This window comes from Conger conger, chromosome 4 (assembly GCF_963514075.1).
Source record: "Conger conger chromosome 4, fConCon1.1, whole genome shotgun sequence".
In the NCBI taxonomy this organism is placed as follows: domain Eukaryota; kingdom Metazoa; phylum Chordata; class Actinopteri; order Anguilliformes; family Congridae; genus Conger; species Conger conger.
Window position 1 is genome coordinate 75,394,157 of NC_083763.1, and position 18,822 is coordinate 75,412,978.

General features: G+C 43.0%; 2 protein-coding genes across 2 annotated transcripts; both read left to right on the forward strand.

The window, feature by feature from the left end:
• Positions 1-54: 54 nt before the first annotated feature.
• LOC133126797 (E3 ubiquitin/ISG15 ligase TRIM25-like) lies at positions 55-8,514 on the forward strand. Its single transcript, XM_061239184.1, has 6 exons — positions 55-1,675; positions 3,540-3,635; positions 3,876-4,109; positions 4,753-5,235; positions 5,696-5,922; positions 6,545-8,514. The coding sequence occupies exons 1-6, from the start codon at positions 1,106-1,108 to the stop codon at positions 6,612-6,614; spliced, it is 1,680 nt and encodes a 559-aa protein (XP_061095168.1). The 5' UTR covers positions 55-1,105; the 3' UTR covers positions 6,615-8,514.
• Positions 8,515-11,385: 2,871 nt separating this feature from the next.
• On the forward strand, positions 11,386-18,273 carry LOC133127202 (E3 ubiquitin-protein ligase TRIM47-like). Its single transcript, XM_061239904.1, has 4 exons — positions 11,386-12,004; positions 14,235-14,330; positions 14,571-14,804; positions 15,722-18,273. The coding sequence occupies exons 1-4, from the start codon at positions 11,582-11,584 to the stop codon at positions 16,022-16,024; spliced, it is 1,056 nt and encodes a 351-aa protein (XP_061095888.1). The 5' UTR covers positions 11,386-11,581; the 3' UTR covers positions 16,025-18,273.
• The last annotated feature ends 549 nt before the right edge of the window (positions 18,274-18,822 follow it).

Here is an 18,822-nt window from a genome sequence, read left to right on the forward strand (position 1 = left end):
CATTTTTATGGTTATGGAAGCAGTAGTAATAAGGGTGGAAATATTATCATAGCGTAGTTATTTGGATTATTTAGTCCAAATTCTCGTGCCATTTACTATTAGCAGAGAAACTATATTTAGGTTTTTTTTTTACTTGATTGGATTAATTGTATGGTTGATCACGTGGCTGTAAAAGTGTAAGACATGTTAAATACAGGCACGACAGTCAAATTATTTTGGAGGAGATCGCAAGTTCACTTTTTAACATTGGGGGGAGACCATCGTGGAGACGCAATAGACTTTATATTCAACAGCTAACGTTAAGCCTTTTCCTCTTAACCAAATGATTCGTTTCGGCTTTTCTACCCACACTGTAACCTAGACTTTTAGGTTCGCAAGCTAACGTTAGCTTAATTAGCTAGCTAGTTACCAAACGGAACACTGGGTACATCACTTTCAAAGTTCATTTAGTTGTAACTGTTAGTCTACATTTACTTAGTAGCTACCCTTTTTTTCAGATACGTTTACTACTAGCTAGCTAATGTTGTACTGAAAGCGCTCAGCGACCATTGCACTGTTCTGTATTCATTCTGAAGCCGGGCAGCGTCGGACCAAAGATGTTGAAAGATTGTTGCTCTCTGGTTTCCTGGTTTGATTTCCACCATTTGATGGACTCCCAGCCAATCGGATTATTCGGTCTTTGGCGAGTAGAAAATTATGTCATTGACAAGATCTTAACCCTTTAGCAACGCTGTAGATATACATCGCCTATCGTTTTCGGAGTCTATACGTAAATTTGAGAGGGACAATTTAACACTGTCTCGACATTGACGGGGGCCCCCTAACATAAGTTTACGCCAAAGCGATCTGATTTGAGCATGGCCTCAGTGCAACAGACACCAGGGCTGCAGACACAACAAGATACAGGCACAAAAGTCACTCCCACTCTTAGTTTCAGTTTGGCACAGTTTCAGCGAAATTGACTGTCTGTGCGAGCCGTAAAATAGCAGAGGCCATTTTCTAGGTGTGCTCTGAACTAGGGAATAGCTCTTGCTCTTCTCGCGCAGATTCAGAAAAACGACACAACATTCTGAACTAAAACGAATCTGTTAATTTCAGCAGTGAAATGGCTCAGGCTGCCTGTCTTCTGGATCAGGACCAATTCAGCTGCACAATCTGTCTGGATCTACTGAAGGATCCAGTGACTATTCCCTGTGGACACAGTTACTGTATGGGCTGTATTAAGGGCTGCTGGGATCAGGATGATCATACTGGTGTCTACAGCTGTCCCCAGTGCAGAGAGACCTTCACCCCAAGGCCTGTTTTAAGAAAAACCACCATGCTGGCTGAAGTGGTGGAGCAACTGAAGAAGACAGGACTCCAAGCTGCTCCTCCTGGAGACGTGGTGTGTGATGTCTGCACTGGGAGAAAGCGCAAAGCCATCAAGTCCTGCCTGGTGTGTCTGGCCTCTTACTGTAAAACTCACCTCAAACTGCACAATGAACTCAACCCAGGAAACACACATAATGTCATCAATGCTACTGGACGCCTGCAGGAAAATATGTGCCCTCAACATAAAAAACTGCTGGAGATTTACTGTCGTACCGATCAGCAGTGTATCTGTCTGCTGTGTGTGATGGATGAACACAGAGGCCATGATACAGTCTCAGCTGCAGCAGAATGGACTGAGAGACAGGTAAGGACTGGACCTTGTCACACAGAAAAATGCTAACTTCTGGCTCTAATTGCAGCACTCATTCATAATGACATAAAGAAAGCTACAGAAAATATAAACAAAGCAGGTGCTGTTGCTTAACGATGCAAACAAGTCTAAAAGGGAGGATTTCTCACTGTTTCATGTCATTAAGATTATGTATTTGGACGGATGGATGATTTTAAAACGTTTGGACAAACATGTAGAGATCAAAGAAAGAGGGAATATCTGACATGTTTTAAGTTACATGTGTGTGTTATTGAATCTACCATGTTCAGCATAATAGTTGTCAAAAGAGAAACACAGGGAACATATCCCAACTCCGATTTGAAGGTGAAACTCTGCCTATAGCTGTCGGAGGAAAAGATGTGGGAAGGGAGGAAAAGATGTGATTCATCCTGTAAATCATTCAAATGGTTACAAATAAAAAATGATAGGCTACTGCGGTTGTGTTGTCTGTCGATAATGGCTAGCTGCAACAGTCTGAAGTACAGAGCTGCTTCGTCACTCCGGCAGAAAAGGTTGCAAGCTGTGTTTGTTTTTGACAATAGCATGCACCTTTTCGAGCCTTGGCTCCAAAGTTTGATTGTATGAAGTAAAGCAGATTAAGTGAAGCTGCGATAGGATAACCTGTCATTGTTGTGGACGGTGGTAGTTCGGCCTGACATTGCATTTTGAACGAATTGGGACACAATGACACGTAACGAAAATGCCCCTGTGTTTCCGCTACTTTGCTTCGGCGGTAGCGGCCCGCCACTACAAAATGATCACCGCCGCTGCAAGCTAGTGCATTAAAATGATCAGGATGTTATCGTTACTGTGTGCAGCTCTGCTCTGAAAAGCAAGTGCGCAGTTGCCTACACCCTGACGCACTGCCTGCACAAGGCACGCCCTGTCCTGTCCACACCTTGCGCCTATTTGTTGCTCGTTGTCAGACAAAGAACGAGAAAGGCGGACGAGCTCGTTGAGCAGGGCTAGTTTACTCATGTTATATACGATTCAACATTAAGCTGTTTTATTAGTTTTTTAACATTTACTTTTTGCTTTGTGTCTAGTTAAATATCGTAGTGTAGGCTACAAACGCATTGTGGCAGCATAATTTAAAGCTTCTCAATTGGACTTCTCACAATTTTTGCTTCGTTTATACTATATAAACTATGCGCATATTGTGGCGTCCGGCCAACCAGGGGGCTACCAGCGTTCGCCAAGTCAGCCACTTCCGGGTTGGCGAAATAACTTTTTAAATTATTCAAGCGCTGTTGCCTTTTGTCATTGAGAACGATATTAGCGTTTGCATGTATGTTAAAAGTGCATGGTACCCTGTGTGGAGTTTGAAGGCGGCCCAGCTGTCATTAAAACGATGTATTGTGTTGAAACCTGACTGCTTGATCACATGTTTCCTGAGCATTAACACCCTGTCTGCCACCAACAATCATTCCATGGTCAAAGTCACCCCCCCATTCTGATGGTTGACGTGAACATTAACTGAAGCTCCTGACCCGTATCTACATAATTGTATGCATCGCACTGCTGCCATACCCTTGGCTGATTCGACAATCGCATGAATAAGTAGGTTTAAAAAAAAAAATGAAGTGCACTCCTTTTCTTATGTGCCGATCATCGTGAGGAAGGCTCTTTGAAGTTTCCCAATGCCTAATGGTGAATGAAGAATTCGTAGTTCCCTGATAGTTCATTTAAAATTAAGCCACATATTTATAGCCAAATACCGCCCCCATGGAAGCTAAATTTCTAGTAGAAACACTGATGTTGAATGAGCCTCTCTGAATGATGACAGTAGAACATACTATAGTCACGGTGTTGTGGAATATTTGACTTATGTCCACAGAAGCAGCTGGGGGCGACACAGAGTAAATTCCAGCAGAGAATCCAGGAGAGAGAGAAGGAGCTGCAGGATCTGAGACAGGCTGTGCAGTCACTCAAGGTGGGTACTGACCAGAGGAGAAGACAAAAGCTGGCTGCTGGAAGAGCCATTTCAGGGCTCAGTCAGGGCTCTCCTCCAGTCAGCCAGTGAGGAGCCCAGTGTTGGGCCACTTTCCAGCCCTGTGGGGCTCAATCCCACTGAGCCACACTGTGGGGAACAGGCTGTCTGGGGTCCCAGTAAGAGCTGAGTGAAAGGCCTCGTTAAAATGTACAGCCCTCCTCTCTCTGTGTCTCCTAACAGAGCTCTGCACAGGCAGCAGTGGAGGACAGTGAGAGGATCTTTACTGAGATGATCCGGTCCATTGAGAGAAGGCGCTCTGAGGTGAAAGAGCTGATCAGAGATCAGGAGAAGGCTGAAGTGAGTCGGGCTGAAGCATTCCTGGAGCGACTGGAGCAGGAGATTGCTGAGCTGAGGAGGAGAGACGCTGAGCTGGAGCAGCTTTCACACACAGAAGATCGCATCCAATTCCTCCAGGTAACTTTATATTTATTTCATTTATCTTTTTTTTGCCAAGACAGGCATGGAGAATGTAAGAACAATATAAGACACCATTCATACAATTCAATTATTGAAAAAATGTATAATGGCCCAATTAGCTGCATCAGTTACAGTGTTTCTAATGAAGACTGAACTGTAAAAGGGCTATACACTCACTATTTTTGAGACTTACTGGTCTTCTGCTGCTGCAGCCTATCCACTTAGAGGTTTGACGCATTGTGTGTTCAGAGATGCTCTTCTGCATACCACTGTTGTAATGTGTGGTTATTGGTGTTACTATCACCTTGCTGTCAGCTTGGACCAGTCTGACCTCTCTCATTAACGAGGCATTTTTACCCACAGAACTATTGGTCAATGGATGTTTTTTGTTTTTTGCACCATTCTCTGCAAACTTTAGACATTGTCGTGCGTGTCGGTGCAACCTCTTGACCATGCACGCATTTATGCATTTAGTTTCTGCCCTATGATTGGCTGATGAAATATTTGCATTAACAAGCTGGTGTATAGCTCTACCTAATAAAGTGCTCACTGTGTGTATATTACCATTTTTCTCTGAATGCTCTCTCTCTCTCTCTCTCTCTCTCTCTCTCTCTCTCTCTCTCTCTCTCTCTCTCATTAGAGCTCTAAGTCTCTCTGTGTCCCTCCTGGACCTGGAGACTTACCCAGCATCACTGTCAGTCCACACGTCTCTTTTGAGGCTGTGAGGAAATGTGTCTCTGAGCTGGAAGAGCGACTGGAGGACGTCTGCAAGGGGGAAATGTCTAAGATCTCCAGGGCAGGCAGAGCAGTGGCTGTTCATGGCTGCTTTACTGAAGGTGGGGAGCCCTCAGAAGCCAGAGCCACAGCAGCTGAAGGGGAGACCTGTCCCCTCTGCATGAAGCCCATGGAGGAGAAGCAGAGGCTGAGGTGTACTCATGCCTTCTGTGCAGCCTGTCTGAGGAGCTCTGTAAGCCGAGTGGGCTATCAGTGTCCAATGTGTCTACAAGCAGTCGCAGTGCTGGGAGACCAGCCAGAGGGACAGATGGAAGTGAAACGTCTGAAAGACATTCAAGGACAAGAATGTATACTGATTACGTACAACATTCCCAGTGGAATACAGACGGTAAGAAATTAATGTTTATTCATCATAATTCAATACATATAAAATCATGTGATTGGAAAAGTATATATACCTTTGCAGCAGTATTGTGAAAGGAGTTAAAATCTGTTTAATCACTTTATTTCCAAGTACAAATGCATTTGATTACATTGTATCGTCCCCACCATCTATATAGTGCTCCAACATGCTACAGCTATGGTGTCTTGCACTGGAGTATGCACTGAGTCAGATTTGTAACGGATAGTCACCTTGGAACTGAGCATTATGCAGTTTGAATTCCCAAGATGGAGCTAGTGAAGTTTCTCAGTGCATCCCAGCAAAAATTCCAGCAAATATCCCAAATCCTTTCGAGATTAACAACTTAACAACTTAACAACAAACACATCTTTCTCCTCCGTCTCTGACTACATGAAATATATTTTCATACCGTTCCCCTTTTCCCTGTGTGTTATATTGTGTCCAGGAGGCCCATCCCAACCCAGGGAAGCCCTTTACTGGAGTCCAAGCAGAGTCCTGGTTACCCAATGAGCAACAGTTCTACTCATCAGGCTCCCAAGTCTGCCTGAAGGGCCATGAGGTGCTGAAGCTGCTGGAAAGAGCCTTTGAGCAGAAGCTGATTTTTACTGTGGCTGCAGCCCATGGAGCTGCAAGCAGAGTCGTCTTCACTGACATCCCCCATGCAAGAAACTTGTAAGGCCTTGTAGCATCATTTCCACATTATGTAGTTTGAAAGATGTTGATATATGTTTATATATATGCATTTGGCAGACACTCTTATCCAGAGCGACATACAGTTGATTAGACTAAGCAGGAGACAATCTGGAGCAAAGCAGGGTTAAGGGCCTTACTCAAGGGCCCAATGGCTGTGCGGATTTTATTGTGGCTACACTGGGATTAGAACCACCGACCTTGTGGGTCCAAGTCACGTGCCTTAACCACTACGCTACAGGTCGCCCTTCTATTTACTGAGCTGTTGCTGGCTGCTTTTTGTTAGAGCGTTCAATGGCATTCGTTCGGCGCATTCATGTGTAAAGCTACTTATATAACATAAAAAACTCTGTTTCCCAGGATGCTTTGCACGCTGTCCCCTGTGATGGTAGTGATATGGCTGCAGAGCGCATAGAGCCATGTACGGCTGCTGCAGAGGGTGATCCAGTCCATATTTTCCTGGTTTTCCGTGATTTTCATCAACTGTGCCACAACTGCTCAGTGACTCCAGTCAATATTTTCCATAACGAATACCCAGCCTTAGCAATTGTACACAAGTAAGTCGATTCTGACATGGCCAACGTGTGTTTCTTTCTTTCCGCAGTTATGAGTGCAGTGGGAATTACTTCTTGCATAAAGTGACAGAGGCACTCAAAGGCAAATTCATCAAATGATTCGGAAGAACATAAACATCAGATCCACCCTCTCGGTACAGCGCCACCAAATGGGCAAGAAGAGACACATCAACACTCGGAAAATCAGTCCATTCCAATCGCTTCATTTACCCGTCCTTGTCTTCTCAGTCCTGGAAGCGATCGTGGTGCTCCATCTTTGAGGACAGCCCAGCCCATTGAAGCTCCGTGCAGAAGGTCCTCGTGAGGAGCGTGAGCGTGTCCTTGGCGGAAGTATGAATTTGGAACGTGTGACAATCGACCCCACCTGCCACATCTGTGATTCGCACGGGGCTTCAGACTGACGCTTGGCCGAAAAAAAGGACGTCCCATTTGCCGAACACAAGTTTCCTCAATTCCTTTACTCGTCCCCACATCCTTTACTCGCGCCCTTTCCTTGTGTCCTCCACTGGCCGGCGTTAAGGAGAAAGAGAAGGATGCAAGGAAAGGACGCAAGGGGATAGAATAAGCGATTGGAATGTGGTAAGCCAGTGTGTTGACCTTTGCCCTCTCTGTGAGCTCCGAGGCAGAATTTTATCTGAGGATAATAGCAGGCCACTGCTTTAGAAACACATGCCTGTATGAGATAAATCTACTCAAGCCTGATGGTTCTGATTTTGCGGACTCCGTGTTAGACTCTTATTAAGCCGTGCACTCATCTGTTCCTCTGTTTACAGTAACAATATTGGTCCTCCTTCATTAATGATGTCATACACAGTCACAGACACACACACACACACACCTGCCACGAGGTTATCCACAACTTGGCCACTGCAACAGATGCCAACAAAAGACCTGTTGGCCTTCGTCATGTGTTTGAACATTGCTAATAATATAACATCACATAATGCTGGTACCTTTTTTGTAGTGTCTTATGGGGTTAGGGACCTTTTGGTAGCGTTTTACGGGGTTAGGTACATTTTGGTAGTGTTTTACGGGGTTAGATACCTTTTTGGTAGTGTCTTATGGGGTTAGCCACCTTGGCTTCTTCCACCTGGGTTCTATGGAACAGGGGTATGTGTCTGGTAGTTCTGTTGGGATGGGATTGCGTTTATTACAGATTTGTACATAAGTAGTTTTCCCTATTTGACAAGCCATTGGGCAGATTATGTTTTGATTCTCAAGAATCTATTTGGATTTCTGTTAGTGCAATTGTAGAACAACATGTTCTGTTTAACCCCAAACATGAATTATGTGATGATTTTTGAAAATATATGAAATATATACTCGCCTATATATAGCCCTTATGAAATATGAAACGTGAAATATTTCAATAGCTGTTGTAATAATACTGCTTTATGAACATTTACTTGTTTCCTTACTGTTTTTGAAATGTCCATTTATAGCAATGGAGAGGGTTAAGACTTCAACAGAAGAAAGAAAAAATATATATGTGAGGGGAAAATAGTACTTCTCAGTCATTATTACAATCTAAATCATTATTAATTATTACATTACATTATTACATGCGTTTACACATACAGCATTGGGGTCTAACAATGAGTAAATGTGATATCTGCAAAACAAGAGGTTTCATAACAACCATGTATGAACATGGCTTCTCTGTGTGAAAACACTTCCTGACTAATCACAGTAATGAGGTTATATTTCTCCTGAAGCTGACGATAGTCTTGGAGAAGCACACAGAACACATTGTCATATGGGAGTATCAGGATGTATTCATGTCATTTCTTCTGATTGCTTGTTCTGTTCCAAACCCTTCACTCAGAGCTGTATGTGAACAATGTGCTTCCAAACACACAGGTTTCATTCCTTATTTTTGTAAATTGCATTAAATTGAAGAATATAAATCTGAATATAATATGATTAACTCCTTAAACTTTTCCTCCCTGATCTATACGTTTTGTAGTGAAATTGAGCAAAAATAAAAGAATTAAAGGAACGTCTCTCTGCTTGTGGTCAGTGAAGCATTTCCTGCGTTTGAGAGCAATAGGACTGTGACAGCAAGGGGTAAGATCTGTTTCAGGGTTTCATGCCAACTCCTGCATTTAGATCATTCATCAGCCCAAGCTTTTATTTTCTTTCATAAAGAAGTGAACTGTAGCAGCTATTTGCACATTGCTATCTGGTTTGGATCATGTGGAATATTAATATAATTATCCATCCATCCATCCATCCATTATCTTTTATGGGACAGCCTGTAGCGTAGTGGTTAAGGTACATGACTGGGACACGCAAGGTCGGTGGTTCAATCCCCGGTGTAGCCACAATAAGATCCGCACAGCCGTTGGGCCCTTGAGCAAGGCTCTTAACCCTACATCGCTCCAGGGGAGGATTGTCTCCTCCTTAGTCTAATCAACTGTACGTCGCTGTGGATAAGAGCATCTGCCGAATACCAATAATGTAATGTAATGTAATGTAATCTTAACTCACTTATCCTGAACAGGGTCGCAGGGGGGCTGGAGCCTATCCCATTGGGCGAAAGGCAGGAATACACTCTGGACAGGTCGCCAGTCCATCACAGGGCACTCATACACTCATACCCACGGGCAATTTAGACTCTCCAATCAGCCTAACCGGCATGTCTTTGGACTGTGGGAGGAAACCCACGCGAATATGGGGAGAACATGCAAACTCCACACAGAGAGGCCCCGGCCGACTGGGATTCGAACCCAGGACCGCCTTGCTGTGAGGCGGCAGTAAAATCTACCCACTGCACCATCCGTGCCGCCATTATTATTATTATTATTATTATGTGGTCTGATAAACTGTGGCAGTGAACCAGCACAAGTGAGAGAAGTGTATGAACACGGCAGCAGAACTCATTGACTGAAAAACTCCAGCTGTTATGATGATGTCGGTTAAGGACCCAAGTGCAGACCAGAAATGGAGCGCCAAAAACAGGGTTTATTAGGTCCTCAAAAATAGACAATGCTCAAAGTCCAACCACCGGAATAAAAAGTACAACACAAAAATCCAAAGCTCAGAAGTTAAAGGGAACGTGGAACAAAAATACTTTCCAAAATTCAGAACTAAAAAATCCAGCAAAAAATATTATATAATATTATAATAATATATATATAATTTACAGAAACCAAAGTAATACAAACAGAAAGGCGCAAAGGTAAGCAGAGCAAAAATTTAGACAGCGTCTCTCACTAGGCTTACAGGCAGATACTGGTACGATCTGACCAAGACAACCAAACAAAGGGAAGCTTAAATAGGCAACTAAAAGGCAGAGAAAACGAGGAACAGGGGGAACCAATCAGGGCAATGATTATGTAAATTAACTGAGGGGAGTGGCAGACCGAGGTAGGTGAGGGCGGGGTCAGGACAAGGAAAACAAGAGCACATGGTGAGGCAGACAGTCACAGGCAATACTAAGACATACATTACCAAGAAACATAAATATGAAAAATAATGAATTTACAAAAAATAAAGGATAATAAACAATGAAATAAACTCACAAAACACAGATCATGACACCAGCCCTGTAGGAATGGGGTTACACAGCACTTGGTGACAACTTTACCATTACATTACATTTTTGTCATTTAGCAGACGCTTTTAAACCAAAGCGACTTACAAGTGCATAGGTTCTTCGACAAGTTAAAGCATCACATCCATAACTTTGACCAGCTTTTCCCGAATGCATTGATTGGACAATGTTTCTGGCTCAAAAGTCTTAGTTTATGGGTTTATTTTAATGTTATTGGGGCTGAAAGTTCATGGAGCCAGTGTAAGAAAGGGCAGCGGTAATGCATAAATTGACTTTGACATAAAATCCTCTGGGTGGGTGGAGCTACATTACATTACATTACATTATTGGCATTTGGCAGACGCTCTTATCCAGAGCGACGTACAACAAAGTACATACCCATAACCAGGGATAAGTTCGCTGAAAGACCCTAGAGGTAAGTACAATTTCAACTGCTACCTGTACAACAAAGATAAGGACAAGGGGCTTTTTTTTTTTTTGAACAGGAATGAAACCTGTGTGCAGCTACAATACACCGTCAATCACTGACTTATTTGAACCAATCAGGGGATTTTGCCTTCCCCAGCAAATGCACAGCAACTTACATTACATTACATTATCGGCATTTGGCAGACGCTATCCAGAGCAACGTAAAGTTGATTAGACTAAGCAGGAGACAATCCTCCCCTGGAGCACTGCAGGGTTAAGGGCCTTGCTCAGGGGCCCGACGGCTGTGCGGATCTTATTGTGGCTACACCGGGATTAAAACCACCGACCTTGCGTGTCCCAGTCATTTACCTTAACCACTACGCTACAGGCCGGCAACTTGTGCAAAGTTTAAAGCGTGCTGCCTGTTGTTCAGTGCTTATGAACCCTCACTTCACCCCCTGTATAAATTTATGTTTTGCTACCTTCCAAATGTATTTTTGCAGTGGTAATGCATAAGTTGACTTTGACATTAAATACTCTCCCTTTCCTGCCATTTATGTGCATCAGACGGTGTTTGTGGGGCACAGGGAGCAATATTATTTTAAAATATTATATTTTTTGACTGACATTCAGTTCAGAAAATAAGAAAATAAAGCAACTGGGACAACATGAAGGGAAGAGGGTGTGTAGGTGGTGTTGAGCGGTGGGGAATAAGGTTGAAAACAAAGTGCACTTACTCTGGCCAAGCCTCCTGTCAGAAACAGGTATGAACAGACAGATCACATCTTTCTCTCTACACTCACCGCTCTGCTCAGCCTGGCCTCAGTCCATCACCACACCTCTGGCAGCAATGGGGAGAAACAGGGAGTCTCTCCCACTCTCTCTGTCACTCAGTTTCAGAGAAAACAAAACTTAATGCTGTCTATTTCAAAGAAACTAGTCTGTCTGTGTCAGTGTGAGCAGAAACATAGCAGGGTTAGGCCAGTATCGAGGTGGGTCTGCTCAGAACGAAGAAATATCTCCTGCTCTTTCTCACACAGATTCAGAGAAAACAAGACTACATTGTGACCAAACATTTTTCTCTTTCACTTTGAGCAGTAAAATGGCTGAAGGTGGAGGTTTACTGGATCAGGACCAGTTCAGCTGTGCGATCTGTCTGGATCTACTGAAGGATCCGACGACCATTCCCTGTGGACACAGTTACTGTATGGGCTGTATTAAGGGCTGCTGGAATCATACTGGTGTCTACAAGTGTCCCCAGTGCCGAAAGACCTTCACCTCAAGGCCTGTTCTGAACAAAAACACCATGCTGACTGAAGTGGTGGAGAAACTGAAGAAGACAGGAAATATACCCAAATTGATTGATGCCTCTGGAAACCTGCAGGAGAACATCTGCTCTCATCATCACAAACAGCTGGAGATTTACTGTCGTAAAGATGAGGAGTTTCTCTGCAATTCGTGCGATACTAAGGATCACAAAGGCCACAGAACAGTTTCAGTTGCAACAGCAAGAGCAGAGAAACAGGTAAGGACTGGAACTTGTACATGAGCGGATCTATTCAAAATAGTTTTCATGATAGCCCCTGTGTCAATACACATTTCTGTTTCAGTTATTCAGAATACAGGGTGGAAATTACATTTATTTTTTCACATGTTGGGTATCATTAGCTCAGGAGGTAAGGTAAGAGCAGTCGTCTGGCAGTCGGAGGGTTGCCGGTTCGATCCCGCCCTGTGTTGAAGTGTCCCTGAGCAAGACACCTTTGGTGCATATGTGTGTGTGAATGGGTGAATGAGAAGCATCAATTGTACAGTTTTGGATAAAGGCAATCTATAAATGTCAACCGTTTACATTAACATGGTTTATGCATTTATGAACTTTGATATGTTAAGTCTGATCCAGGAAGTAGGTTTAAAAATGTAAAAATACAAAATATAAAAATTAAAAACAGGAATAATATTGTGCTCTTTAACTGAGCATTGTTAGAACAGCAGCCGTGTCTGAGAACATGCAGAGGTTAACATGTTCACCTTTCACAGCTTCATTAAAGACAGCAGCATCAACGGTGAAAAGTGTATCATGATGCTGCAGCTCATGGGAATGCAGGTTACCGATACACTAAAGCCAAATCAAGAGTTCTCACTGTTGTGTCCTTTCCTATAAAGGATAGAAACACTGGTGATGTGAACATAGGATGTACATTAACTCATATGATAAACCCCATAAAAAAGAGCATGTATGTGATTTATTTAACTGTTAGAAATATATAATTGATATAATGAAATATCAATGCATTTTTTACATAATAGAAAATATGCAAATCATTTTTCAAGAAGAGTTGCAGTTTTATAGATAATTGCTAGATGGGACAGTCTGAAATAAAGAGCTGCTTCTTCACTGTGGCAGAAAAGTTTTGTTTTTGAAGACATAGGTCCTGGAGCTAAACCAGCAAAGTTTGTTTGTTTCATTTCACTATAGATTTAATATCCCAATACAGGGGTCACTATAGATTAAATATCCAAATACAGGGGTCACTATAGATTAAATATCCTGATACAGGGGTCACTATAGATTTAATATCCCGATACAGGGGTGACGATAGATTAAATATCCCAATACAGGGGTCACTATAGATTAAATTTCCTGATACAGGGGTCACTATAGATTAAATATCCTGATACAGGGGTCACTATAGATTTAATATCCCAATGCAGGGGTCACTATAGATTAAATATCCAAATACAGGGGTCACTATAGATTTAATATCCCAATACAGGGGTCACTATAGATTAAATATCGTGATACAGGGGTCACTATAGATTAAATATTGTGATACAGGGGTCACTATAGATTTAATATCCCAATACAGGGGTAACTATAGATTAAGTATCCTGATACAGGGGGTCACTATCGATTAAATATCCAAATACAGAGGTCACTATAGATTTAATATCCCAATACAGGGGTAACTATAGATTAACTATCCTGATACAGGGGTCACTATAGATTAAATATCCCAATACAGGGGTCACTATAGATTTAATATCCTAATACAGGGGTAACTATAGATTAAGTATCCTGATACAGGGGTCACTATAGATTTAATATCCTGATACAGGGGTCACTATAGTGACTGACATAATCATGTTTGCGTCATATACACGCTAATAGGTTGCTTCCATCACGTCTCCAGTGTCTGTGTACTTAATGTGAGACTGGTACGGTTCTGTGTATTTTCACCAACAAGTTGACGGTACTATCACCCAGGCTCCAGGCTCCTCTCACTGTGTAGTGAACATTACATTAGACTAAGCAGGAGAGAATCCTCCCCTGGAGCAATGCAGGGTTAAGGGCCTTGCTCAAGGGCCCACCGGCTGTGTGGACCTTATTGCGGCTACACCGGGGATCAAACAACCGACCTTGCGGGTCCCAGTCATGTACATTAACCACTGCCACCTGCCAATGGTTCACCTTTACCTGCAGTGGGCAGAGATGGTTTGGCACTAACACTGGATTTCAATGAAATGGGACCCAGGGGAATACAGGTATCTCATGAAATGGTAAATGGTAAATGGTTGGCATTTATATAGCACCATTATCCAAAGCACTGTACAATTGATGCTTCTCATTCACCCATTCATACACACACTCCCCCACTGACGGTGATTGGCTGCCATGCAAGGCATGGTATCTTTTGAAATGAATGAAATGTAAATGATAACAGTGGTACGTTTTAATGATTGATGTATGTCCACAGAAGCAGCTGGGGACGACACAGAGTAAATTCCAGAAGAGAATCCAGGAGAGAGAGAAGGAGCTGCAGGATCTGAGACCAACTGTGCAGTCACTCAAGGTGGGTACTGACCAGAGGAGAAGACAACAGCTGGCTGCTGGAAGAGCCTTTTCAGGTCTCAGTCAGGGCTCTCCTCCAGTCAGCCAGTGAGGAGCCCAGTGTTGGGCCACTTTCCAGCCCTGTGGGGCTCAATCCCACTGAGCCACACTGTGGGAAACAGGTTGTCTGTGGTCCCAGTAAGAGCTGATTGAAAGGCCTAGTTAAAATGTACAGCCCTCCTCTCTCTGTGTCTCCTAACAGCGCTCTGCACAGGCAGCAGTGGAGGACAGTGAGAGGATCTTTACTGAGATGATCCGCTCCATTGAGAGAAGGCGCTCTGAGGTGAAAGAGCTGATCAGAGATCAGGAGAAGGCTGCAGTGAGTCAGGCTGAAGGATTCCTGGAGCGACTGGAGCAGGAGATTGCTGAGCTGAGGAGGAGAGACGCTGAGCTGGAGCAGCTTTCACACACAGAGGATCACATCCATTTCCTCCAGGTAACATCACTGGCTCTCTGACAGAGCTGTCTGATGGAGCTGCTCCTGATTCCTCATCTGACTGGAATTTCTGACCCACACTGTAGGGCAGGGCAGCCTGTAGGCTAATACATGACTGGAACTACTGGGTGGTTCAAGCCCCAGTGCAGCCACAATAAGATTTGCACAGCTGTTAGGCCCTTGAGCAGGGCCCTTAAACCAGGGCCCATTGCTCCAGTGGGATTGGCCCCTGCTTAGTCTCATCAACTGTAAGCCGCTTTGCATAAAAGCATTGGCTAAATAACAAATTGTTGTAATTGTAACTGTGGACATGATCACTGTTGTCCTCCCTGCTGAAAAAAAAACAGCTCAAGCTGGGTTTTGAAATAGCTGGCAGCTGGTTGACCAGTTCAGATGAGCTCCCAGCTCTACATGTTTTGTTTTGCCCACCTCAAACTATGTTTTGAAACTGCCGATAGGTGGTTGACCAGTTACCAGCTCAGACAAGCTAGCAGGATGAAATGATTGACCAGGTATACCAGCAAGACAAGCTCAATTTTCAAAACCAAATGTATCAAGTTCTGCGTTTTGTCGAAGTTGTTAGCATTTTAGTTCCTTTTTGCCCTCTGTGACCACCATAGTCTGTTTCCTGCTCCATTCACCTTCATTCTTTGTTTCAGCTGTGCCCCATTTGAGTCTCCGCCTCCCCACTCCTTATATGCACTTCCTTCCTGTCTCCTGTCAATGAGTCTACCTGTTTCTCGTTTTTGTCCCATCCCCCCACCTCCCCGCTTTCAAACTGCTGTGTCTAGATTTACTCTTTGTTTCTGTTTTTGATTTAGGATTCTCCTTTTGTTTGGACTGCCTTTGTGTTATCAACCCTTTGCTTGTGACATTGACCTCTCTCTCTCTCTCTGTCCCTCTCTCTCTCTCATTAGAGCTTTAAGTCTCTCTGTGTCCCTCCTGGACCTGGAGACTTACCCAGCATCGCTGTCAGTCCACAGGTCTCCTTTGAGGCTGTGAGGAAATGTGTCTCTGAGCTGAAAAGGCGACTGGAGGACGTCTGCAAGGGGGAAATGTCTAGGATCTCTAGGGCAGGCAGAGCAGTGGGTGATCGTGGCTGCTTTTCTGAAAAGGCGACCTGTTTCCTCTGCAGACAGCCCTTTAGAAAGCCTTTTCGGAGTCCTGACAAACGCTGTATATCCTGTAAGAGCGGAATTTATGGATATGGAGGTTTTTGAGAAAAATATAACATTTTTCAGCCATTTCACTGCAAATATAATTTAACCATTTTGTTTCCAAAAAAAACCCCATTTTGTTACATTCTATTGGCCAACCAATAGAGTGTAGTGCTCCAACATGCATTTGTTCTGTTTTATTGATATTGTTTTGTTATACTGGCCATTTGCACCTTGTCAGTTATAAAACATATTAAAGGTACAATAGGTAATTTTGACTTTATAATGGTCAAGTGAGGAATTGCAGCAACAAGCACCCTCAAACCACAACACTGTTTATCCCTCCCCCTTCTTTCTGAACACGCTGATGTCGAAACACCATTGGCTGTGGCAATTCGAACCAATTTTCAACAAATGAGCTTGAATTATTGTACAGTTATACAATGTTTTGGTACAGAGTGTCGGGCCATCAACTGTATATTTTGAATTTAAGGACTATAAACACAGGCGGAGAGTGAGTCAACATGTCAGTGAGCCTTTTTCAACGATAGGAAGGGATTTACAATGGTCTACCCGTGAAGCGATCGTGGAGCTCCATCTTTGAGGACAGCCCAGCCCATTGAAGCTCCGTGCAGAAGGTCCTCGTGAGGAGCGTGAGCGTGTCCTTGGCAGAAGTATGTCTTTGGAACGTGTGACAATCGACCCCGCCCGCCACATCTGTGATTTGCACGGGGCTTCAGACTGACGCTTGGTCGAAAAAAAGGACGTCCCATTTGCCGAACACAAGTTTCCTCAATTCCTTCCTTTACTCGTCCCCTCATCCTTTACTCGCGCCCTTTCCTTGTGTCCTCCACTGGGCGGCGTTCAGGAGAAAGGGAAGGAGGCAAGGAAAGGACGCAAGGGGATAGAATAAGCGATTGGAATGCGGTAAGCCAGTGTGTTGACCTTTGCCCTCTCTGTGATCTTATCTGAGGATAATAGCAGGCCACTGCTTTAGAAACACATGCCTGTATGAGATAAATCTACTCAAGCCTGATGGTTCTGATTTTGCTGACTCCGTGTTAGACTCTTATTAAGCCGTGCACTCATCTGTTCCTCTGTTTACAGTAACAATATTGGTCCTCCTTCATTAATGATGTCATACACAGTCACAGACACACACACACACACACACACACACACACACACACACACACACCTGCCACGAGGTTATCCACAACTTGGCCACTGCAACAGATGCCAACAAAAGACCTGTTGGCCTTGGTCATTTGTTTGAACATTGCTAATAATATAACATCACATAATGCTGGTACCTTTTTTGTAGTGTCTTATGGGGTTAGGGACCTTTTGGTAGCGTTTTACGGGGTTAGGTACATTTTGGTAGTGTTTTACGGGGTTAGATACCTTGGCTTCTTCCACCTGGGTTCTATGGAACAGGGGTATGTGTCTGGTAGTTCTGTTGGGATGGGATTGCGTTTATTACAGATTTGTACATAAGTAGTTTTCCCTATTTGACAAGCCATTGGGCAGATTATGTTTTGATTCTCAAGAATCTATTTGGATTTCTGTTGTAGAACAACATGTTCTGTTTAACCCCAAACATGAATTATGTGATCATTTTATTTTCCTGAAATATATACTCGCCTATATATAGCCCTTATGAAATATGAAACGTGAAATATTTCAATAGCTGTTGTAATAATACTGCTTTATGAACATTTTCTTGTTTCCTTACTGTTTTTGAAATGTCCATTTATAGCAGCGGAGAGGGTTAAGACTTCAATAGAAGAAAGAAATATATATGTGAGGGAAATATAGTACTTCTCAATCATTATTACAATCTAAATCATTATTAATTATTACATTACATTATTACATGCGTTTACACATACAGCATTGGGGTCTAACAATGAGTAAATGTGATATCTGCAAAACAAGAGGTTTCATAACAACCATGTATGAACATGTCTTCTCTGTGTGAAGACACTTCCTGACTAATCACAGTAATGAGGTTATATTTCTCCTGAAGCTGACGATAGTCTTGGAGAAGCACACAGAACACATTGTCATATGGGAGTATCAGGATGTATTCATGTCATTTCTTCTGATTGCTTGTTGTGTTCCAAACCCTTCACTCAGAGCTGTATGTGAACAATGTGCTTCCAAACACACAGGTTTGATTCCTTATTTTTGTAAATAGCATTAAATTGAAGAATATAAATATGAATATAATATGCTTACCTCCTTAAACTTTTCCTCCCTGATCTATATGTTTTGTTGTAAAATTATGCAAAAATAAAATAATTAAAGGACCGTCTCTCTGCTTGTGGTCAGTGAAGCATTTCCTGCGTTTGAGAGCAATAGGACTGTGACAGCAAGGGGTAAGATCTGTTTCAGGGTTTCATGCCAACTCCTGCATTTAGATCATTCATCAGCCCAAGCTTTTACTGTCTTTCATAAAGAAGTGAACTGTAGCAGCTATTTGCACATTGCTACCTGGAATATGTGGAATATTAATGTAATTATTTATTTTATTTTATTTTATTTTGGCAGTGAGCCAGCACGGGTGTATAAAGTTGTTAACAAAATTATATATTGGCAACAACTTTACCCACAAACAGCAATGATTGGATGGCCCAAGCTTTTATTTTCTTTAATAAAGAAGTGAACTGCAGCAGCTATTTGCACATTCCTACCTGGTTTGGATCATGTGGAATATTAATATAATTATCCATCCATCCATCCATTATCTTTTATGGGACGGCCTGTAGCATAGTGGTGAAGGTACATGACTGGGACACGCAAGGTCGGTGGTTCAAGCCCCGGTGTAGCCAAAATAAGACCTGCACAGCCGTTGGGCC